The 24,415-nt window shown below is 42.5% G+C and overlaps 1 protein-coding gene across 16 annotated transcripts in view; it reads right to left on the bottom strand.

The window, feature by feature from the left end:
• Positions 1 to 24,415, bottom strand: part of TEAD4 (TEA domain transcription factor 4) — a 60,092-nt gene that overhangs the window by 25,721 nt on the left and 9,956 nt on the right. For 12 of the 16 annotated variants that reach the window (XM_054209495.1, XM_054209486.1, XM_054209476.1 and 9 more), the window contains 2 exons: positions 19,737 to 19,991; positions 424 to 488 (listed from right to left, as the gene is read on the bottom strand). In XM_054209495.1, coding sequence (XP_054065470.1) covers positions 424 to 488; positions 19,737 to 19,743 — 72 coding nt within the window. In that variant the 5' untranslated portion in view covers positions 19,744 to 19,991. Of the gene's footprint in view, positions 1 to 423; positions 489 to 14,500; positions 15,942 to 16,916; positions 16,980 to 17,399; positions 19,668 to 19,736; positions 19,992 to 24,415 lie in introns of those variants that run through there. The other 4 variants (XM_054209588.1, XM_054209597.1, XM_054209466.1 and 1 more) reach the window with 4 other exon arrangements.

Genomic DNA, 24,415 nt, shown 5'->3' with positions numbered 1-24,415 from the left:
TCTAGGTTGCTCAGTGCTTTGTCCAGCATAGCCTGGACTGTCATTCCCAAATTACAAAGAATTTCATCCTGTGTGACAGGTATTTTCAAATTCATGGTTGCTGTGCATCTGTCTGGCCTGAACAAAGAATCTTCATATAGAGGACCACTGACGTTCACTGAAACATTCATTAGTAGACCAAACAAATAAAATCTCACACTCTTTAACAGTAGAAAAATTTGTGTGTCATGATGTAGCAGGGAAACATGAGCATTACAGGCCTACTGTAAAATGCCTGAGCTGCCTTTTCCCACCATTAACCAACTCAGCACAACAACCTCTTTCCAGCAAAGGCAGAAACAGCAAGGCATTTGTTCTCGTAAGCCCTCATCATGTCTAGTGGTTCAGAGAAGCAAATGTTTACAGGGAAAACTTTATACGTACCTGTTTCCTTGTGCGTGTTTTCCCTGTTCTCAGCTTAATATAGCGGGCAATCAGCTCATTTCGTCCTGGAACAGAGAAATAACGCAAATACAAGTTTAGAAAGCTGTGACCCCAGGGAAAAGATGCACAATGTAATTATCTATCTATAGAGATCAGCAGTAGGGTGGTGCTCTGTCACACTATTTTATCTCTTAGAAAGGTACTCGTTAGTTCACATGGTAGAGATCTGAGTTTCAGCCGCAGAACTTTGGGTTGCAAATTCTGTTTCCCAGTTTGCATCTGTATAGCTTAAAATTACCAATAAAAATGAGAATCATATGCTTTGCTTAATAATTGCATCACTGTAGTGTATAGAAGCTGTAAACATGGATCAAGTACAAACAAAGAAGAAAAAGGAAAGCCACTCTCCCTAAAACATTCAGAAAGGCAAGAAGAAAGATCCAAGAAACAACAGGCCAGTCAGCTTCACCTCAGTCCCCGGGAGGTGATGGAGCATGTAATCCTGGAAACCATGAAGGGCGAAAAGGTGACTGCAAGTAGTCCACATGGATTTACAAATAGGAAACCATACTTAACCAGCCTGAGTTTCTACAATGAGGCGACTATCTTGGTGGATGAGTACAGAGCTGTACATACTGTGACTCTAGTAAGGCTTTTGACACCGTCTCCTACAACATCCTCATAGGCAAACTGAGAAAGTATGGGTTAGATAAGCAGACGAGGAGGCTGAATGGACAGGCCCAGAGGACTTTGATTAGCAGTAAAAAGTCCAGGTAGAGGCAAGTCTCTAGTGATGTATTGGGGCGAATACTGTTCAACACCTTCATAAATGACCTGAACATAGTGCACCATCATCAAGTTCACACACGATACGAAACTGTGAAGAGGCTGATACACCAGATGGCTATGCTGCCATTCAGAAGGACTGCGACTGTAGAAATGGGCCAACAGAAATCTCATGAAGTTCAGCAAAGGAAAATGCAAAGTCCTGCACCCGGGGAAAAATAACATCAAGCACCAGTGTATGCAGTGGGCTGACCATCTGGAAAGCAGCTTGGCGGAAAAGGACTTGGGGGGTCCTGGTTGACAACAAGCCCATAATGAGTCAGCAATGCACCCTCGTGACAAAGAAGGCCAACAGCATCCCAGGTTGCATCACAAGCGTTGCTGCCAACAGGTCAAGGGAGGTGATCCTTCATCTCTACTCAGCACTGCTGAGGCAACATCTGGAGTACCGCGTCCAGTTCTGGGCTCCTTGTCACAAGAAAGATGTAGACATACTGGAGTAAGTCCAGAAAAAAGTCCACAAAAATGATTAAGGGACTGGAGAATCTTTCATATGAGGAGAGGCTGAGAGAGCTGTGCCTGTTCAGCCTGGAGAAGATTCGGGGGGAGTTTTATCAATACATATAAATACCCTGATGGGAGGCAACGAAGAAGAGGGAGCCAGCCTCCTCTCAATAGTGTCCAGAGAGGATAAGAAACAACAGGCACAAACTATAACACTTGAAACTCCATCTGAAAAAAAGAAATAAAAAAACCACAAAACTTTTTTACTGTAAGGGTGATCAAACACTGGCACAGGCTGGCCAGAAAGGTTGCAGAGTCCCCATCCTCAGAGATACTCAAAACTTGACTGAACACAATCCTGGGCAACCTACTGTGGCTGACCCTGCTTGAGCAATAGGCCAAACTAGACAATCTGAGGAGATCCCTTACAACTGAAATGAGTCTGTCATTCTGTGACTCCAAATACAAGAAAATAAATAACAATGGGGAAGTACATGGAAATAGTTACACAGAATTTATCAGTGTGACATGAAACAGTGAATTAAAAGTGCTTTCAGGCTCTTGCAGGCATCCCAAAAAAGGAACATTCTTCAGAAGAGTTACAGAGAAGGAGGCTTAGCTTTGTGGAAGGTTTGGGGAGTTCCCAAAAACAGGAAGGTGAGGCACTGGCTGGAAGAGGTGAAGGAATCCTTGTCCAATTATAGAACAAGCGTACTTTGCAGGCTGAAGACAGTTATGTTTTACCCCTTGATTTTAAGAGATGACGCAGTGAGATTAGACCCCCCCAGGGAGGGGGCCTGCCCCCCTACCCCACCCCCCCCAGCTACCGCCGAGGGAGGGCCCCTCAGAGGGGACAACTTCCGCAGTGAACAGGAGAAGCAAGCTTAGACCCGATTCACAGCTAGCGTCACAGTACTGTTTGAGAGTGGACACCAAGACATGAGCCAGACTACGCAGGTTCCATACACTAGCTCCCATGTATCAAATCTAAGCAGACACACACACACGCACACACAGATTTTTATTCTCTTCCTGGAGACGGAGGAATAAAGAACAGAAGCAGAAAAGCGGCCGCTACACATCTGAACTCTAGGCTGATTCAAGGCAGAAAACATGACAGAAAGAGCAGGCTCTGCAAAATAACGCATTTGTGGTGACCACACTAGTAGCGATACAGTACCTCAATACAAAGTTGTGAGTGGGAAGCGCAAGGCTGTGGGACATCTTATATGGCTGCAAGTGTTTGAGGAATGAGCAGGAATAAACCGGAAAGCAGCGCCACAGCTTTTGTGAAGTTTACTTATAACAAAATAAGAAAAAAACAGTATTTTCTATGGAAAGTTTATAGGCTGAATGGAGAACTTGTACATTAGGACATCACAGACATCAAATAAGCAAGCAGTGAAAATAGATGCAATATTTATTCCAGTAGTTTAATATTCCATGAAAAACTTGTCATCTGTTTTTATTTTACACTCATTCAACTCAACCCTGAACAAAATGAATGCAAGGAAGGACTCTATGCTAGAGATTGACTACCCAACTCTTTTGGAAAGGGGAAAGCTCCTAATTCCATCTGTTTCTGAAACAGAAGAATGTAAATGCCCATGACTGAATTTAAGCCATGTTCACGAAATGTAACCAAAGCACACATAGGGATGGGAAGGCATTTTACATTTACAAATCTTAATCTTTTCCTAATGGTGCCATTAGAGAAGCTCTCCTTATTCCCCCTGGAGAAATTCACATCTGAAGCTGAAAAAAGAAAACAGCTCCAGCTCCTCTATATACAAATTAGGAACTATTCCTTGTGCCAGAAACCCAACGACCAGCGTGTAACCACTGACCTCTTCAGTTCCCACAGTTTCAGCATTAGCATGGTCACATGCCCAGAAGCGCCTGATGGGAGCAGATGCTGTTACGCTACCTTCCATCTGGCTGCTTTTCCAACCAGTGTAACCATTTTTACAAAGTCCAGACCAATTACTAGCAACACATACCCACACCACCTTTTCCTAGTGCCAAGAATAATATTTATGGCTTTTCAAAGCCTCCATCTGTTGGACATGGATCCAAGTTAAAAGGTAAGAAACAACAGAAGTGATTCTTCTCACACAAGACGCTGGCGTATACGAAATTTCAGAAAGACAGTTTGACACACATCAGAAGTGGAAAACGTGCAGAACAAAACAAGGTGCTCAAACCCCATTATCTATAAAGAAACAAGAAGGAAAATTTATATGTACCAAGATGACCCTTTGAGGAGCAAGGGGAATGGGTTAATGGAAGAGAGGAAAAACTAGCCGTGAGAAGAAACGGATGTGGAGAATTTCAGGCAAACTTTTAAAGGGCGCGCATTGGGCTATACTGACAATTTGAACACATGGAAACTCCCCAGACAATGGCTCAAATATGGGTCATCCTTGCAAAACTAATTTCAATGGATTCTCAACCAGATATAATAAATGTTATGGAGCACATTTAGCTTTGTTGTGTTTCCATGAAAGCCAAGAGTGAGCAGTCTGACAGAGCACTACTCTACTTCAGCAGTAGAAGGCTGCAGTGCTAATCTGTGTGAAAGGATGCCATGAACAGCCCCATAATAGTCACAGTCAATGCCAGCCATCTCCAAAATGGATGAAAACAACAATCCATCAAAACTTCAACCAGTCAGAGGAGCACAAGCTACCTTTGCTCAAACATATTTTGGAAAGGGGCAGGAGACACATAAGGAAACACACGAAAGGAACTACAAAAAGGAGACATGTGAGGATGCACAGAAGGAGAAATGCAAGATATATAAAAAGACACATTTGGAGGAAAGGGAGGAGAAAAGAAGACACATGGTAGGGGACGTTGTTGGGGACACAGCTGGAAAAGTACCCTTGGAAAGAGGTGCTCCATGGCAGGAGGAATACACTTTGAGGTAACTGCAGCCCATGGAGGACCCATGCCAGAGCAGGGACAACCCTGAAAGGACTGCAGCCCGTCGAGAACCCATGTAGGAGCAGAGAAGCAGCAAGAAGCACCAGAGGAAAAAAAAAACCTAAAAAACAAGGACTGGCAGAAAGAAACCTTTACACAGTGACCCCAACCTCCTGCACCACCCAGCACCTCATCGAAGGAATTAGGAGGGATGGAGTGTTACAGAGAATAAAACAAGGGAAGCTGAGACTAGGAAGTGGGGAAGAGAGGCAATAAACTGGAGTCAAGCCTGGGAAAGTGGGAGGTGTTTCCCTAAGTGTGTCTTTAACTGTTTGTCTTTGACAACATCAGCAAAAATTGCAAAGCTGTCTCAGGCCATGCACTTCACTGGAGAAGCCTAGAGGGAGGGGAAACTGTTGTACAAATTGCACATATTAGAAGCTGGTATAGAAATTCTCTGCAGAGAGCATTCAAACGCGGATCCTCAGAATTTCCAGTTTTAGAATTCGCTTCCCATTTGCCACTCAGTACCTCTGCTTTCCTCTTCCAGAATTGTGTTCCCACAGAGCTGGGAAAAAACAGAAAGGTGGCAGCTAATAAACATACTGGTAGCAAAAAAACCCCAGACCACTCTACAAAGACATCAGCAGCACAGGGATTACTAAATATAGAACTATGCAAATTGACAAACCCAGTAAACTCTGCCACAAGAAAGTATTAAATTACCATGAATCAAAACGGCAAGAGAAGCAAGTGCTAAATGTCTTTTGTTTTTCTTATCAAAAGGTAGACGTAAGCAGGTATTATGTTGCTGGAGGCCTGCAGGTTTGCAGCCTCTGGAAAGCGCTTTCTTTGTTTCATGACCCTGGCTGCAGGGTCAGCAAAGACTAGCACTCCTCACTTGGCTGAAAACAGGCAGAGCTGTCATAAACCATCAGATGGTTCATTTTTTAGAACCATGTAAAGTGTCTCTCAGTAATCTGATCATATGTTGTGTTCTTAGAATAACTCCCACTGAGGCCTGACATGGTCACCAGAACCTGCCAACAGTTGTGCCTTCTCTGTCGAAATTGCGCATTGGGTTTCATGAAGCTCTGGCCAACATACCAACTGCAGCGCGGCACCCAAAAGCTCTTTATCCTCCCCATAGCCTTCCCCTTGGAAGCATGGCATGAAAAAAGGAGTAAAGAGATACTCTCTTATGTTCTTTACTTCTCACTCAGATAAATTTCAAAGGGCATAAATTTAGCTCCTGCTCCGTCTTACACTAAATTGCAAAATTTTGCATTTAGTCATCCAGGAAGGTGTTGCTAAGAGAAGTGAATAAAGAGGCTTTTTGATTCTCAATTCTACACCTGTGCTCCTTTAGGTATAACAGGAGAGAAGTGTCTACCTCTAAGGAAGGGTGAAAAAATCGAGGAAATTCCCCACAGCATTTCCCAGTCTTACATCAAAGCTTCGTGTTGGCTTTCTGCTAGTAATGGTATATTACTGCTTGTACAAGAGGCAGATAAAGCACGTCTTTAAGCCTTATAATTCCACGCACACCTGTTGCCAAAGAAAGTAGAAGAACCAAAAGCCTCTCTTCTGTGATGAGCGAGAGCAAAGAACTCGATGATTTCTGCAAAATCCTTCCAATGGGAAACTGCATGAAAATATCTGCTTCTTGGTAGCGCTATCTTTTCTGTACCCAAAGCAAACATATGCACCTACCTGTGAAGTGCAGCAAAGGTAAGAGAACTACAGAAGCAGCTACCCAGCTGCATCTAGTGGAAGGTTAATCAAAGCAAGGTCGAGGAAGCCATCTCACTTATCATTTCAATCTCTTTGTGTCATTTAATGTTAGCTCCTGGGACATGGCTGTCTCCTGAACTTGCTAAGCATTTAGTTAACTGTTCATTAGAATCAACATAAACATAATGAACTGTGTGCATCAGACAGCATGACAAATAAATATAGACAAAGGAGGGAATTTAGGGACACCTCAGCTGCCCACCAAATGTCAATGCTTCTCTATGCATACAAAGCAAAACTAACCGCCGAGCAAGTCTTACCAGAATGACACTCGAGGCAAAAGCAGTGCGTGCTATGTTCACGTGTGCATGTACAACATGGGACTAACTGCCACTGGGATCTGCCCCAATCCGTACCTCCCTGCACAGCCTTGCTTTCCATCTCTTATTCCACTGCTCCCTCCTCCCAGCTACACTAAATGCCTTCCTGGGCATCACCTTTTCCAGAAACAAGGCTGCATGCATCAAAAACCACACTTTTCTCTTCCTGATGGCTAATACCATCTTCTCATCAAAATGCACAGATACTCAACTCTTACTGATATAATCCTTAACATTTGTTTTAATGCTATCTTTATTGGACTTTCCCTTCACCACAAACCATCTTTTCTTACCAAAGCCTTGGTGAGAAAATTCTGCTGTCTTCCCCATTTCCCAGCCTAGCTTTTTCAAGGTGAGAGGAAACGCAGTACGCGACCTCTCCTTCTCTGGTCTGGGTTCTCTTCATCTCTTACTATCTTCCTTGACTTTTGGCAATCATTAATGTCACATCTTTCTTGATTACTTATCATGCTTGCTTTCAACCTTAAAATCTCTTTTCAGGAAACTTGTTTATGAAGTTGTAGACTTTAGCCTCTATCTCTCCTATGGGTACTTCTCCCCTTTTTTCTGAGCTTTGTCTTGGTATACAACTTATATAATACAGTGATGACATTCAACACCCAAACTCTTTCAAAGGCTCAGTCCTTTCCTCCCTCTCTGTTTCAGCTCCTACTTTTACTATGAATTCCACTACCAGAGCAGAGGCTGTCCCCAAAGTCAATAAAAATTCTGCAATAACCATCTCCCTATTCATACCTATCTTTCTACCTCTCCCTGGGAACCTCCATCTTCACTCCCCCACCATCAATGTCTAAACTCTGTTGTTTGCTCTTCACTGGTCTTCAGACTTTGTTGGTACCTATAAACTAAACATACTGAGCAAGTAATGCAGCATGGTGTCTTGTTTTTCCCATTTATCTGGACTGCAAGTGTGGCAAATTCCTGTGGGAAGTAGCCCCAACAGCAGTGGACGATCTCAGGAGCAGCATGTTTATTTTTAGTTAGGAGCAGGAGACAACTCTTTAAATGATATATTAATAACGAAGTTCACTCTGATCGAGCTCCTTCTGAAGCTTTTTTTTTTTTTTTCTTAAACAACCTGTATTTTTATTCCTAACTTTTACACTGAACCCAGAGAACTACATTCAGGAGGCAATAAAAGGACTTAATACACCACTGTGACCATCATACTGGGATCACTTCCCATGAAAGAGACCACAGAAAACCATACTGCATTTTACTGCACTGGCCTGTCCTACAAAGACATATCTCCACCCACCAATGCAGAGCTTCAGTGCTTAACAGTCAGGTTCAGGTTCACGTTCCCATAGCACAGTTACACATACCAGAGAATTTTATATTCAGCTGTGAGAAGAAAGTTTCCTCACTCATTTATTCCATGCCTGAATTTGCTCAGTATTAACCTTCCACAAGGAGATTCCCTGAGCTCATGTAGTCCCTACAGTAAGGGGATTTTGAGATGAAGACTCAAAGAAAGCTTTCAGTACTTCTGAAAATTATCAAAACAATCAGGAACCTGACAATACAATACTGAAGTGATTAGCGTCACCACTTCATCAGCTCTTCCCTGACATACCTGTTTTCATCATTTGACTGTGGAAGTGCTGAGCTCCTTCCTCTTTTGAAAGGACAAAGAAGTTGAAGCTCTATTTGCTGGGCAGAATGTGCCAGTCAAGCACCTCACGTGTGGAAATGGCAGTCGGGTGAGCAATCTGTCTCGAGTCTTAAAACTCAGTTGTCTCATTTACTAACTGGTCTAAACACTAAAACCCCATCTTGCGCAAAAAGACCTTTTGCTGGGAAGGTTATTCCTCTCCTTTTCCACTGTATAACCTAAATTCACACCTAGAAACACAAGAAGTGCCATCCCCATTTAGAAACTGCTGTTTCTTGATGGCCAATTTACAACACTTTACGCAAGGTGCATGACTGAGGGATAATAATTACAGACCCTGCAGGTTTTGGGAAGCTTCTTATTAGTTCCAAACAAGGAATGGAGATAAATGAAAAGTCAGTCACCACACGGGTAGTTACAGCAACAAATTCTTCATCAACAAAACAACCTGAAGAGGCTCCCCTCTCCTCAGCTGGTCATTCCTCCTCCTGCAATATCCCACCAACTCGTGTGTGCAGCTGTACCAATTAAATTACCGGAAGAAGGGGAGGGGAAGTGGCGGATAAGGACTAAGACGCACCAGTCTAAACTAATTCCCAAAAATTCAAAAATAAGCCCCCCCCATTTGGATTTTGTTGTTGGTTTTGTTTTTCCTAATCAGCTTATTTTTAATTGGATTGGTGAGCTAGCGCGTTTTTTGACAATATTAACCACAGCATTGGCACAGCAGAGACAAAAGGGAGAAAGAATCAGGGCAGAACTTCTTAAACCAGTTTTTCCACCAGAGAAATTGTATCCCGGAACTGTACACCACCTAACCCTCACACACATACAGACTGGTAAGAATACAGGCAAGGTTCTTCCTGTGCTTGCATCGTTTGTGTAAAGGCTAGACAGAGTTAAAGTACCTCCTCATTACTGCCCCAAAGACACGTGGAGTTGTTCCTTGTAAAGATGAACTTCTACTAAGGTACAACAATGTATGCATGCAGCAATCCCTCGCCATCGGCCTAATGGGAAGCTCCAGGCTACGCAGCTCTCCACCAGCCCTCAGCCTTTAATACAGTTTTTCAGTGCCTAAATTGAATGTCCTCATCAGATGTGTTTTCCCACATTACCGCCTCAGGCCATAGAAACGTAAGATAATCCATCCAATATGTACTCCTCCATATATGCATTAAAGGCTGCAACAGGAACAGCGCTGGGACTTGTTCTGGTGCTAGAGTTCTTGTTCCAGAGTTAGACTGATGAGAAACTTATAGAAATTGTTTACATTCAGTTTGGCTCGGAAATGCCGCGATCACACTGAAGCAGCTCCATATAGCAATACACGTCCTTCAGATGCCAGAGAGTGTACCAGATATAACACCTGAAACAACCAATAACCATCCTGCACGTCAGGCATGTCAAATTAACAGCTTACAGTCTCTTAGGACACCTGAGAAGGACCACGTTATACAAGCACAAACACACTTTACTCACCAAGGCCCAGGTTCAGAAAAACACGACTGTTGAGGGTAGCACTGAAATTAACGCTTAACTATAACAACATCTTCCAGTTCCTGTGAGTCCCATTTCCACATTACAGACCCAGACATCTGCTAAATCCTTCCTTAGGTCAATAAACATCTTGTCTGCTCGTTTCAATAACTTCCAATAGCTGCGAGGTATCTGAAAGCAACTCTCAGCAGTGCTTCAGTGATATTGCCTCAAAGGATAGCAAAAACTTCAGCACCTCTCCTCCTCATTTTGCAGCCACCTGCCTCTGCTGGCACCAACGGTAGTACGCTGTTTCTTGCAGATTTCTGCCCCAAGTGCTAATCTTGTGCGCGTGCCCAGATGACAGGCTGACCAAGTACTCAAAGCTTCAGCTATCGCAGAAATTGGAGATAAAAGGGGTCCGTGAGATCCATGTAGCCACTTGCTGTGTGACCAGCACAGAACCACGCAGTTCTCAAGGCATCCGGACTGGTCTGGCATAGTCCTGTGAGGGGTTGTGACTACTTCACTTCACATGCAAGAACACACCAGGACCCAGGCCCAGCTAACTGACTGAAAATTCTGCTGCAGCTTCAAGGAGAGCAAAAGAACCCAGAGACTGTTCTTGCGTTATATGAATACAGGAATACTGACTTTGTAAGTGGAATGGCTGCCACTTCACCAGTCTTCAGTTTTTGCCATAATAATTTGGAGTGCAGTCATTGCCCATGATTACTTTAAACCATCAAGTTATAGTTTCAGCTTAAATGAACGTCTGGCTACTGCTGAAAAAGTGTTTGCCTTTTTTCCCTAACTCTCACAAAATTGTTCCACAGGTCAGTTCAGCTCTCTAATCTGTCAGAAATCTGTCCAGCTCATTTTGCCAGAGTAGTTTGCTATCGGTTTAGCAAGGTAAAATGGATCAGCAAGAGGTCTGCTGGAAACTGAAGTTAGCCTAAAGAGTGGGAGCACAAAACTGGAAGCAGAGCAGAGGAGCAAGGTAACGGGAGTGGGAACTTCCTCTCTTCTTCTGCAGTGAACTGTTAGGTCATCTCACTGTTTCTGAAGGAGATATACTCTTAGTCTCAACACAGAACAGTTTGACACCATCCCAGCAGTAGCAAAAAGATGCCATACTCTGCAACAGGTGAAAAGAGAGAATGGACAGGAAAGCCGAGCAGAAGCGCAGTCTTCATAACTGGGTAGCTACCCAGGAACTGGTTTGGATAATAGCTGAATTCCGCCAACCTCATCAAATTTCCTTACAGTGGCTTGTGATATTTCCTCTCCTGCTCTCTTTCTGCTCATAACACTGGAGCAATTCTGTTCTACATTCTTTAAACATCTCTTCCCTGACTGTGTGTACAGTGTAAGTCCAATAGATAGCTGGGCAACCATGATTCAGGCAGTGACAGGAGAGCAGGAACAAGAGGATGACAAAACTATTTAAGCTACAGGGATACTTAAAAATGTGCGCGGATCCAGAAGAAAATTTGCAAATATCTAGGTGCTTCAGCTACCTTCTAGGTGAAAGCTACTATCTCTAGAATTGTCAAATCACTTTCCTCCTATCTTAGCCACAAAGGATCAGACTAGACATGAACAGTTTAAGTAGTGCTGGCACTGCCTCTGGGTACAGGAACAGATAAGATGACCTTCGAAGGTCCCTCCCAGCAGCATTTTCTATGATTTTACAACTAAAGATGATGATGGAGTTTTCATATGCAGGAATGCTCATAATCCCCAGTCAAGGCTGAAGGCAATATTGTGCTAAATACCATACATGCACGTGTGTTTCCCTGTAATACTGTCATGTTTAGAAATAGGCCTACGTCTGGAGCACTTGCAGTCAACAACTTGGGTCATTCCTATTGGGAATGAGTACACTCCTGGCACTCCAGTTCACAGACTCCAATGCAAGCTCCTGAAAAGGGCTTTGCAATTACTGTACAAATCACACTTGAGAGGAAAGAGTGATTCTGAAAACATTTTTACACGAAAAAGTTTCAATGAAAACAATGTCATTTCCTGTTCCAGAAGTCAGAGACAGAGCACGACCATGCCTGTATATGTGCATGCAGTGGGCCTCCGGGAATTTGAAGGAGTACCCAGAAGATGGGTCACAAGTTCAAGGTGACAGCAACGAGGAACAGCTGCTGGCTATGCACCCTTCAGCAGCAGGTGTACCCAAGCCCCAGAGGTTTAAGTCAGCTCTGCCAGTGACCAACAGACTTACAAGACCATCTGTTTGGGCACAAACTGCACACAGCCTTCCCAGTTTTGCTGCCCAGATCTTCATCATACACAGACAATACAGGGCTTGTTATGGATTAGCTAATGAGCAACTGTTTAAACCAACAGACAGCCCTAGGTCTCCTGTGCTCATTATCTGGATCCTACATGAATGAGAATACTGCCTCTTCTTTTAGCTGTAATACTGTCTTTTCCTGATCAAGCAGCTTTCCTTCACGTTGGGTCACCCCTTAAGGCACTAGAACCTGGAAAGGTTACACTGTCTTATACTGGTTTTGCTTAACATACGTATAGGGATACTTCAATAAAGTTTTGTTAAGTTATATTTCATACACGCCCTCCAGCAATAAGGCACGTCTTTGAAAGATACTTTAAAAGAGAGTTCATGTGATAGGTTTTGCTTACTTGCACTGTAGAAATAAGCAAGCGCCTTTTTTCCTATGCCAGGTCCCCACGGAATCTCCATATTGACACTTATCAGCTCCCTCTAGGTATGTGCAGCCCCTTGCTTGAGAAAGGCGATCACCCTTCTCTACCCAATGTCTGACTAATGAACAGAATTAAGACAAATTCTGAGAAAGCACTCCTTGTATTTATCTTGAAGTTTGCTCTTCTTGTTTTAGACCTGAGAAAGGGCCTCTGCGTCCACAGTCTCAAACTTATTCATGTCACAAAAACACACATAATATAAATCATAATACTAACAATTTTGAAAAAAACCTGCAGATATTCACAGTGGAAAGCAATATTCCGTCACCACCTAATGCTAATGCCCGCTGTTCTCCATTTCTTGTGTAAAATGAAAGCATGTTTAATCTAGAATCCACCTCACATCCATACAAAACACACATACATACGCACACCCACCACTCCTTAGGACTAGTTTTACAAATATATTCCTTAGAGTTTTGTCTGATACAATTTATAAGTCTGAAACAACAGCATTTCCAGTCTAACTGGGTACAGAAGAGAGATACCTCAGCACCGAGCACCATACTGTCATGAAGCTTCTCCTGATACCCATCCTGTATTCCTTCTTTCTCTCCCATTAATCCTAGTCATGCTCACATGTTCCACATAAAATCCCTCTCCCTCCTAAATGTTAACACCCTTCAAATATTTTTAGACTGTTATTATGTGTCCCCCCACCCTCCACCTTTCAGTCATCGCTTAGCCAAGCTATGTATATTTAGCTACTTTAATCTTTCCTCCTAAATCAGTCCCTCCGACTCCCAGAGCTCAATGTTAAGTCTGGTATGCTCGTTGCTCTTCTCAGAACTCAACCCCTGTTTTTGAGATTTTTCTGGTTATGTGTTGGCAAAAACCTGTCCAGAAGAGGGCTTTACGTGTGCTTGTTTTAAGGAAAAAAGAAACTCAAGTCAGTGGACATTATTAATTTTCCTTTTCCGTGTCTGATTTTTTTCTCAGGTTTTTAATTCAATCTGAAATTTTAAATGTAAATGAACATTTTGTATATGTAAGAGCAGATTAGCGACTGGAAATATTTGGATGTAATTGTGAAAGTATGCAGTGTTTTTTAAAATGTAAAAAAAAAACCAAACACAAAACCAAACCACTAAGGCTTTTTTACTAAACTTCTCAGAAAAAAAATGGAAGTGTGTAAAGTTATCCAGAAGCACAGGAAAAGCAAAACAATGACTTGCAACAAGGGAAAAGGTTGCAAATGAAACCGTGACAGTCACTCAGGTACAAGGCAGATGAATGGATGCAGCTACAAAGCATAAAGCTGGCTTACTAAACTAGGAATCCATTAAAGTGGCTGTGCTATTTACAATGCAAAAAAATTGACTTGCTGACAACATACCACTGCAAATCAACTCTACCTTGGAGAATTACTAAACATTTGAAACCTAGAAATGAAAAAGTCAGAGGAAGAACCAGAAGAGTGTTGCTTATGAAGGAAGTTACACAAAGATGATGAAAGCTCTGACTGCAGACGTATACAGTGAGAAAGACATAATTCTGCACAACATGCTTGGTTTTAAGCCTGACAAATAAAAATGGGACTACAAAGCTGATAAAAATTAAAAGGGACAGGAAAAAGTATGTGCCCTTTTTTGAAACAACAGAATAAAGCCCCCCCAAAAAGTAGTCACAATAATTTTGGTAACATGTAATACACAATAAAACTGCTAATAGATTTCTGTTCAGTACTAAGTATGTTAAGGAAAGATGCCACAGCCAGTACTAAATGCAACAGCAGTTTCCTGGTTGGTTGGCATTTCAAAAGTGGTAAATTCTTCAATAGTTCGGAAATGGTTGGAACTTCTGGAAAAATATTTCTTTTTATGTTTGCATGGAGAAAACACCATTTAAACTGACATACAGTTTAACTTGAAGAACCAAAAACTCAACTTACAAACAAGACGGAAGAAAAACAAACTTGACAAACTCCAGCAGAAGTTTAACCTGTTGCAAAGGTCTCCAGAAATCTAGCTTCATCTAGTCAACTGCAAAGAAGTAGAACCACAAAAAAGCAAAGTTGAAAGCCGACTCAGTGAAACAAAACCTTGACATTGAGCAACTCCAAGAATATCACACCTACCACCAGAAAAAGGAGATGAGGGAAAAGTCTGGATCCTGACCGATTGCTCACAAATCTAAGTTTCATCCATCTTCTAGTGTTTAAAATGGGAGATTAACTTTTGTTACCCAAACTGTGGGATAAAGGGCTGTTCTACAGTTCACTAGGTCACAATAATGGAAGGGATAGGAACTGTAGAAGTATCTCTCTGAGGGATATTACAGCTGAAACTCAAATTTTGCAATTACTTCAGCTGGCCAGTTCAGCGTCAACTGAGCAAGCACATTCTCAGCATGTTCCAATTGCTTTGACGGAAACATCATCAGGTGAGATGCTAAACTAGATATAGAAAGAAAGCATTTGAAGACTGACACCTTGAAGGTTTTCATATTTGTAATAGCTACCATGCTTTTCCCTCACGTCAAGAAGTGGTGTTTATGAACTGGGACAGGCGTTGTATGTTTTGTGCTTCTTTGACTTTATTTGTTTGCTTTTCAGTTTTACTTTTAGTGCCTTTTTGAGGTCGGGGAAAACATTAACTGATAACAGAACCCTTTGAGATGACGCCAATATTCTGCAGATTTACCTAGTCATTTCAGAACAGGGGTGGGAGGGACCACCTGTGACATGGTAGTTTTCGTCAGACTGATCTTTTATGCCAGCTTACTTCATGTTGCTAGCTCAAGTCTTTGCAGTTCACTGCCTGCTCCAGGTTTTAACTAGTAACATGGTTAACTATCCTTCTATCACTCAGCCTCTGAGCTTTGGACACCTTTAAGTATTTCCTATCAGACAAATTAGGGCTTCAACTCAGAAACAGATGGCACCAGCCTGGGAGATAGATGACTGCCCCTGTTACCTGAAATAAAAGCTCTCGAAACCAAAAGTAGTTTAGAGAGGAGATATTACTTTATTTGACGTCGGGTGCTAGGGGGAAAACCCACAAATCTAGCACGCCTTATCGGGGACATTCACTCATTATTTATACACAGAAGATGCTCATAATTCCACCTACCTAATACATAACTCCACCTGGGCTTACATATTCATTAGGATGACCAAATAGCCTTTTTGCATCCGCGTGTTAAATTTTGCAGCATCAGCACGACACTTTTGCGCACGTATGAGTTCCTTGGTGGTCGTTTGGGTGGGGATACCCTTCCTCACATTATCCTTTTAAGGTATTGAGTCATCTCAGGACAGTAGAAGTGTACTGTAAGTTGGCCAACTTCTTGACGATGATAAGGATGTTCCTTGAAGTAGCCACAGCTCTGTCCTAATTGGTATAGGAGAACTTACTTGATGCACAAAAGAACCTTGAAGTGATTAACTACTCCTTGTTATCCCATCCTTGGCGATTAGCTACTGCTGGCTGTCTCCTCATTATCACTCTTTGTAACATCAGCTCAGTGACTAACTTTTTTCTCACACAGTAAGAAGGTTAGTAGGAAACAGGCAACAATTCAGTCAGCATATGGTTATAAACAAAGCAGAAGCCTGTCTCTGGTAACACCCCCAGCTGTCTGCTCCCCCTTGCTCAGCACAGAAATGGCCGAGCTGTTTGTAAACCCCCTGCTAAACTACTGCCTCCTACATAACAGCAATCAAACAAGCAGACACCAATTCTAGCTTCTCTTATAAAAAAGTCCTCCAAGCCGTATGTTTGTGCAGCAGAAGTGAATGCTGTATGGCTAAGGCAGTAAGTAGCTCAGTTCTTCCAAGCTTTTACTTCTTCACTTGTAAATCAAGGCCCTCGCACTGTTTTGTCAAAATTAGCATCACTTACTAGTTACTGTTTTTTATTTCTCTGTCCTCAGTAGTGTTGGGAGACCTGCTCTATTTAACATCTCCATGCAAATCACACTAAGCTTTTTCCTCTCTTTTCTCTAAATCAGTACTGAAGATGCCAGGAGATGGTGACTCTAACACCAAGTTATGTGATTGCTTATTTGGTACAAATGCTACAGATATTATTTCTCCCATGGAAAAACACAGCTGGAAAGTGTAAGAGCCAGATTTATAATATGGTACCCCCATAGTATTCCAGCAGGCAACACTTAAAAAAATGATCCTGCGGGAACTTGGTGGTATCAGAAGGCACCAGATAATAGGTTAATGGTGCTCTAGACTCACTGCTTCTAATGTCAACACAATGATTAGGAGAAAAGAGAGCATCCCATATCAGACAGCTTTTTGTGCCTTAAGCAGGTGGTAAGCAGAGACTGCTGGAGAGGACAGTGAGCGCTTATACCTGGAGCCGTACTGTGGTATGAGCTTATTCAGTCAGGATGCTGCCTCCAGTAATGGAACATGTCTAGGAGGGGAAAAGATAAAGAAAAAAAAAAAAAAGAAGGCAGCAAAGGCATCAAGACGCAAATCATCAAGGTACAGAGAAGAGGCTTGGCTGACTTCCAGGTGAAGTAGGAATCATGTCCACTTAGCAATCAGCAGAGTGTGTTCTAAAAGGCTGTAAAAAGCAAGCCGACTTGGAAGAGGCTGGGGAACATGAGCATGAAGGCTGTGTACAGGCCAAAGCACAACTTTCTGTACAATTTTAAATGTAGTCAAACAAAACAGTGCAAGTTCTTCCTATTGGCTTTGTGTACTTCAGCTTGTTGAACATGTTTACCACTACAAACTACTAACTTTAAACTGATAACAGGTTGCCTCACAACAGGTAAGTATATAAATTGCATATAGAATTCCACAAATCCTGGGACCTGGAACATCATACCTGGAAGCATAGTACCACACAAGCCACTCCTCAGTGGGAAACAGCGAAACGGTTCTCCTTTTGTGAAGGGAAAGGGGCACACGCAGTTCTCTGTAACACCTCGCTCCTTGGTTCATTCAGTTCAGTGCAAGTCAGCCACAGGACAGCTAAACAACCACCCCTTGGAGGCAGGGCCAGCTCCACATACAGCTTGTCCTGTTCCGTGAGCTGGCTCGTAAGGGGTGAAGATGAAATCAGGGACTATATTTATTCTCCCTGCCTGGTCATATCTTTCTATAGATCCCAGGCTGGGCCCCGCTTTCTTGGCATGGATCCTGGAGTCTAGTAAGCAAAGGAGGTCATAAATCAATGCCTCAAGTTCTCTCAGAAGCACATCAAACCAACCATCCATGTTGGGAACAGGTGCACTGAAGGCAAGCAGGGACACTGTCCCATTTGGAGTAGTGGGGGAGGGCGTGCAGAATTCATTTCTTCTCCCAGAGCCCAGCCTAAACTTTTCACCCTGCAAGTGGGTTATTTTACCTTCTGCAGATCCCCAGCGTAGTTAACTAGAGACTCCATTAAATACCAGTCCATGCTAGGTAAGGCCCCAACTAAGTCTTGTTGGTGCCTGTAGTCTATTCTACTTCATTTTTACTTTTGCTCTCACTCTTATTTCTTTTCTGGCCCATTCTGCTCTCTGCTATGACACACTCATTCCAAAGATGAAGTATTTCAGGGACTATGCAGAATGATTAGCAAATTAAGGCAGTCTTAAAACACAACTGTATTTTTTCACCAGTAATTTTAAAAGACACCTATCTTGAAAACTAGTGCAGACTTAACAGTGGGAAGGAGCATGTCACTAATCTATGCCTATGGGTGAATTTTCAAATAATATTTTGGTTTGAATAACATTTTAAGCAAGCATTGCTTCTGAAAGAAGCAGTCCTACCCTCACCTCAACCATGGCTGCTCATTCCCACTCTCCTCATCCCTTCTCTAAGTATCAGCACAAGTAGCTGTGCAGTGAAACAAATCAGGGGGCATATCCAAATTAAAGTTCACTTTTTTCCCCTTTCTGGCTGTGTTGGTTTTAAACTGGATTAGTTCTCTAGTCGGTTCCATAGCACAACCACAAAAATGTCTGTGCCATCACAGAACAGAAATTGACGTCTACATCAGAATATTGACACTTGCTGAGCCTCACGGTGATCAGCCTCACTCAACATACATTGCTCTGTAGAGATACAATGATGTATGTACCCAGTAAAACCATCCATTGGAGATAAGGCTGCGTAAACAAGACCCCACCCATGCCCCCATAGTGAGAGCAATCTATTCCTCAGCTCAGTGAACAATGGCCCGATGGGTGGACAGAAACCTGCAGGATGACTTGTGAAGTGCCCCATATCCTTCAGGGCATGGTGCTCCCATGATGGAGCCTGCAGACACACAGATCTTAGGTAAACCTAAAAAAAGCAAACAGTGATTGGATAGAAAGAGGGCTGCCATCCGTAAGATCCTTGCTAGTGCTGGTCTGAGAAACAGTTTTAACGCCTTGGGACTTTTAACCAAATATTGTGCACTCTCAGCCTTTGCTTTGCTTTTTAGTCACAGAAGTACCAGGTGGCTTCTTCCAACACTGAGCTAGAAAATCCAGACCAGACCAGACAAAAATCAAGAGAGAAACTGTAACTGTGGAAGAGGTCAAAAATCCATTTCAAAATAATGTCTACCACCTAAAAAGTAGAGTTCCGCAGCAGCTGCAAGCCAGCGCTTCTCTGCATTCAGGGATGGGTAGCTAGCTAGCTGAGAAGAACCCACAGGTGAAAGACATTCGATAAGACGGCAAACTACAACGAAAGGGAGCAGCCAGAGATCTGCTTTCTTCCCCTAAGATTTGAAGTGTACAAACTAGGTGTTTGCACATCACCAGCAGAGCCATTCAAGGATTCAGGGGCTGACCTTCTGCCCTTTAGGGCCAGACACAGACCTTTACCTGTTAGAATAACAAGAACGTTGGAGACGGCAGCGAGAGACTCCATAAAAGACAGACTTAGTCACACCATGAAGTCATTATATGATATCTATCCAAAGATTATTTCAGTAGCATGCCCAACTCTGGGATCTCTGCTGTTGATGCTCCCCTGAAAAAGACATCTATAATTCTTTTTGATCTGTGAATGTTAAAATCTTCACTGATTTTCCTAAATACAACTTGAAGCGACCAACTGCATCAACTTGGGATCGTCTGAGAGAAAAGAGTTCGTTCAGAACATCATTTGGTACAAGGCAAGTGGCCTGCACGGTGCAGGTTGCCTGGAGTAATGTGATGTGCCCTTCCTTTCTCCTTACCATACATCTTGCCTTCGTCTGACAAGATAATCTTCCGCCGTCCACATGGTGGGTAGATGGCTAGCGCTTCCTGGAAGCTCTGCTCAATGTCCGGACTCCACACACCCTCAGCATCATTGTCAATGGGTTTGTCCAAGGCCTCACTGCCCCCTGAGTCGTTGCTCCCCTCAGGGGAGGTGGGAGAACTCCACTCGTTGGAGGTAATGGTGCCAGCTAGAAACTCCAAGGTGCCACACGGAGAAGCAGACTCGGAACCTGTGATGACAAACACATCCCATCTGTCAGTTAGAAATCCTCTTCTCTAGGAAAATTTGGAGATTCTAAAGAAAAAGTTAAAAAAACCCTCAGTGACAAGGGTTTTAACTTCAAGATTACCTTAAACAGTAACTCAACCACGTGCCTGATTTCTATTAATGTTCGGATTCAAATCTTTTCTGCAAATCCTTCTGATAAAACAGCCTGCTCCCGTATCTCTTTGGTTCATTAACTCTCTATCACTTCCCAATTCTCCTCAGAGCTGTCTTCTTGCCTGTGCTTTTGTCTCCTAATTTCCTTCTCCCTCTGCTGTCATTATCTGTGTAACTGTTTTTTAACTTTCTGAAGCACGCATACAGGGATTCAGTTCGTGTGAAAGACTACACAAAATAAAGCAGTGATGAATTATCTAGTCATCACCGAGTACTGGGCTTGAAATTTTCTTAGATACTGTTTCACTGGATCAGAGTTAGTAGTTGGTGTCATTTTTAACACTGACATTTCTTCTTCTCAAGGATCAGCTGCACTTCTAAAAAGCAATTCCTGGAGCCAGACAGTTTAATGCAATGTCTCCCGAATTGCAGCACTATATGCTGGCAGAAGCAGAAGGCACCGTGAGTAAAAGGATAAAGGCACTAGGTTGCAGGTCAAGAATCCTAGGCGCTTAAGCCTGTTTCTGCTGCTCATCTTCAGAGCGACCTTGGGCAAATGTGTTCAGTTCTCTGTGCCTCTCTGCTCCCTCATCCTTTACCAGTCTCAGGCTATTAGATTTGCCACTGGGCAGAAGCAGAAACCGGTTTCTCATTGAGCCTAAAGCAGACAGCTGCTAGCTCTTGAAAACTACAATAAATTATAGTCTACTTATGAACACCTACAGTGGAGGCTGATGTCATTGAGTGGAGCTGCTGAAACACTCATTCAGAAAGCAGCTTCAGACCGTACAGACACTTCCAGTCAACCATACTGAGAACAAATGGCTTCTAAAAACACAGGTAATTTCTCTGCCTTAATCCCAAAACTGTTTGTTTACCTTTTTAATAGTTTTGTTAGCCGAGCCACAAAGAATGCAGTTAAAAGAGAGTTCAGAACTGCCCTGCTTATCACCACAAAGAATTGTGTAGCAAGAAAATCAGAATAAGGTTTTTTTGGCAAGAGCAACAGAATCATCAAACTTGCATTGAATAAGAGAGTAAAGAGAGAAGTCTCAGATACCAAGTCAAACTGTTGTCCCAAAGCTGGGCTGCTTACCTGGTGTGCAAGACACCAAACCAAGACCAGCTCAGAAATATCACAGTGATAATATAAAGGAGAACAGAGGAGAAATTTGAGCATGGTCTACGTCAAAAACTAGCTACAACAAAATTTGTGCTGTGCCCTAGTTGCCAAATAGGCAAAGCAGGTCCATTCAGTCAACTTCAGAAGTTCAAAAATTTAGGGCGCATGGCTCCAGAAACTTTTCTGATATCAACTTAAAAAAAAAACATTACATCATACACTCCTTTTTAAGTGTCTGTTTTCTTACCTCTTTGGATTTCATGTTTACAAAATCTTCTCCAAGACCATAAAGACTAGATTTATTTATTTTTTTTAATAAAAGCTGAAATTCTTAAGAATTTTATGATTTCAGAAGCTGAAGTTGTAAGAGTTGACAACACTGGCTCTCAGAAGGTTCTGCTGCTCCTTAATGACTTTAGACAGCCGTAGTTACCTATTTTACGTCTCCAAAACTCACCGAAAGCTCAGGAAACAAATAAGACAACACTGGGAATTTGAGTAATTTCTAGACACAGTATACTTCTTACATCATGGTGCAGCATTTTAACAAGTTGTTCACATAGACATTTAGGAAACATTTAGAAAATACCATTTATTTCCATGAGAATGTTTGTAACACATGAATCACTAGATTGGCCTACCACTGTCCACCTGACCATTTCAGCCCCTACATTAGATTATTTCAATCGTCCGACCCATGCTGTACACTTGCACAGCACGGGAAGAAAGAATAAAATGGGATGTGAGGAGGGCAGAAAGGGGAACTCACGCTTGGCCTTTACCACTGGGACAGACATCCCAAGCACACTGTGAATGGCACCAAAGCAGGCAATGTGACTTTAAGAGATCCTGAAGTGGTAACACTTGCTTCCCTCACCAAGCACCTACCACCAGTAAATCCCCTTTCACTGTCAGATGCTCAATAAAAAAAAGTTACATGTGTATTCAAGAGATTGTCCTGCTGGGGAATAATCACAGAGGAGTAGCTTTCCACAGGAGGACTCTGACAGAGAAGCAGGAGCTATCTGTTCCAGCTGTTCTTCTTTTGATATTTCCCCAAGCATCCCTAGACCCTGAAGATTGTCAAGACCCTCTGTATTTAATGCACATTAAAATTTCCACAGACACAAGGCACAGGCTAATTTTAACTTAGGCTGACAGATTGAGAAATGGAGGAATTCAGAAAGAAGACTACGGTGTGACAGCAAGTGTATTCATAATACCACCTGCATTTGGAAATGCAAGTCTCACAACAGCCAGCAAGCTCCACACCGAGTGAAATCATACTCTAACTGCTCAACTGTATGATTCCCAAAAGCCATGGTCACTGGAAACTACAACCTCTGCTATCAAGCAGCGGAACATATGGCCATCATAGCCAGAAAAAGCACCTACTTTGAATCTAGTTATTTACATCTCCTTAAAGTGCATGCAGACACAGATGAATACCTAGCAGATGATTTCAGTATGGCATACTCTTTATGTTGGAAACTAAGCAAATATATCTGAAGCATAACTTCCCCCCCCTTCCTGCCTTGCATCTAAATCCTAGGAGCTGTTGCCTGATTGTTTCATGTTTTACAAGGCTTCACATCTGCACCAAGTGCCTTTGGTGACAGAGGAAACTGGGTCCTTTCTGATCTAAGCTCCAGAGTAAGTGGAGGATAAAACATGCTGTCCACAACGCAAGAGACAGAATATGCAAGCCTTATCTCACATTGGGACAAATCAAGGGGGACGCGGGACATAAGAGCAGTGAGGGAAGAAATTACATAAATCTTGAACTGAGTAGATACTTTTTTTTTTATTTTTGTGCCTTGACCAGCAATGTTAGTCCTATCCCAAGCTACAACTAGGTCGGCAGGCACCGAAATGTGCTATCGTGGCTAGTCCCAACTTTTCTACACCATGGGACCTGATTCTGCTTTCCCTTCTTGGCACTAAAGCTATTCCCGGTGGATGGTGAGAAAAGTGGAAGTGTACAGACTTTAAACTCAAGGATGTTTGGCCATCTCCAGCTGAAACCTCAGTAATCACCCAGACACTAACACAAATTGGCCTTCTTTTTGATAACTTATGAAGAAATTCCATAGACTGAAATGGCCATGAAAACCGTTATAACTCTGTATCTCTAATTCAGTAAGGTGCCAAGGGCTTAAAGGGCCTGCAAAGTTTTCTTAAATAATGTTGCTTAAATAGTAAGCTCCACATGCAATCCCAGGTGATACTCTGTGCTCAGAGGCAATCAACAGTAATACAGGGAGTCCTGGTCAGGTGCTATCTGGTCTGTGGGTCTCTTCTTTGGCTGAACACTTCAGGCCTTCTGTTTCCAGCACTGTTGATCTGAACTCACTGGTGGCCAAAGTGACCATTTATTAATAGTCACTGGTGGCCACTTATTAAACTAAGCAAAGCAAGTTGTAGAGAAGCTGGGGGCTAAACTATATCATCAATGGCTTTATTAGTATGGCAAGTTGAAAAACTGTCAGCGGAATCACCAGAGCATTTTCCAGAAACATGCTAATGTTGAATGTGTTATTTATAAGACAGGTTTGAATAATATTCATTAGAAACTACTTTAACAAAATACAGATGTTTCTGTTAGCATCAAGCTTTCAGTTTGCTTCTGTTTCCCCATTCAATCAATAGTAGCTATACACATAGAGCTGGGTAACTTTAATGGTGTATTTAATGTATTACTGGTGCAGTCAATGTATTACTGAGTGTTCTAATATCACTAAATATTTTAGTGCTTGCAAATTTTTTTTTTTAAGTTCTGCCTGTGGAAGAGCTTGTAATCACAAAGCTTCCTTCTGATGTGGAGAGAATTTGATTCTGAAATCACTAAACAGACATCCCAGTTCCCAGGCATGCTCAGACAATTCCTTCCCCATCTGAATCCCCTCCCCGGCCACAGTTCTTGGGATCAGAGGAGTCAGAGGATGTTGTCCCATTCTCATAACAGGAAGTTTTGCCAGAGGTCCCAGGCTTGGTGTTTGTTCTCTTCAGATTCCCTCCATTTGAACTTACACTCCTCTTCTTGGCTCTCATATTTCTCGTATTGTACCTTACGGTTGTTCTTATTCTGATCCCACACTTGTTTTATTGAGATGCGATTAACTACCTTTCTTTGTGCTGGATGGATTTTC

This window comes from Rissa tridactyla, chromosome 1 (genome assembly GCF_028500815.1).
Source record: "Rissa tridactyla isolate bRisTri1 chromosome 1, bRisTri1.patW.cur.20221130, whole genome shotgun sequence".
Taxonomy (NCBI): Eukaryota; Metazoa; Chordata; class Aves; order Charadriiformes; family Laridae; genus Rissa; species Rissa tridactyla.
The sequence above is the reverse complement of the archived record's forward strand: the minus strand, read 5'-3'. Positions and strand labels throughout refer to the sequence as shown.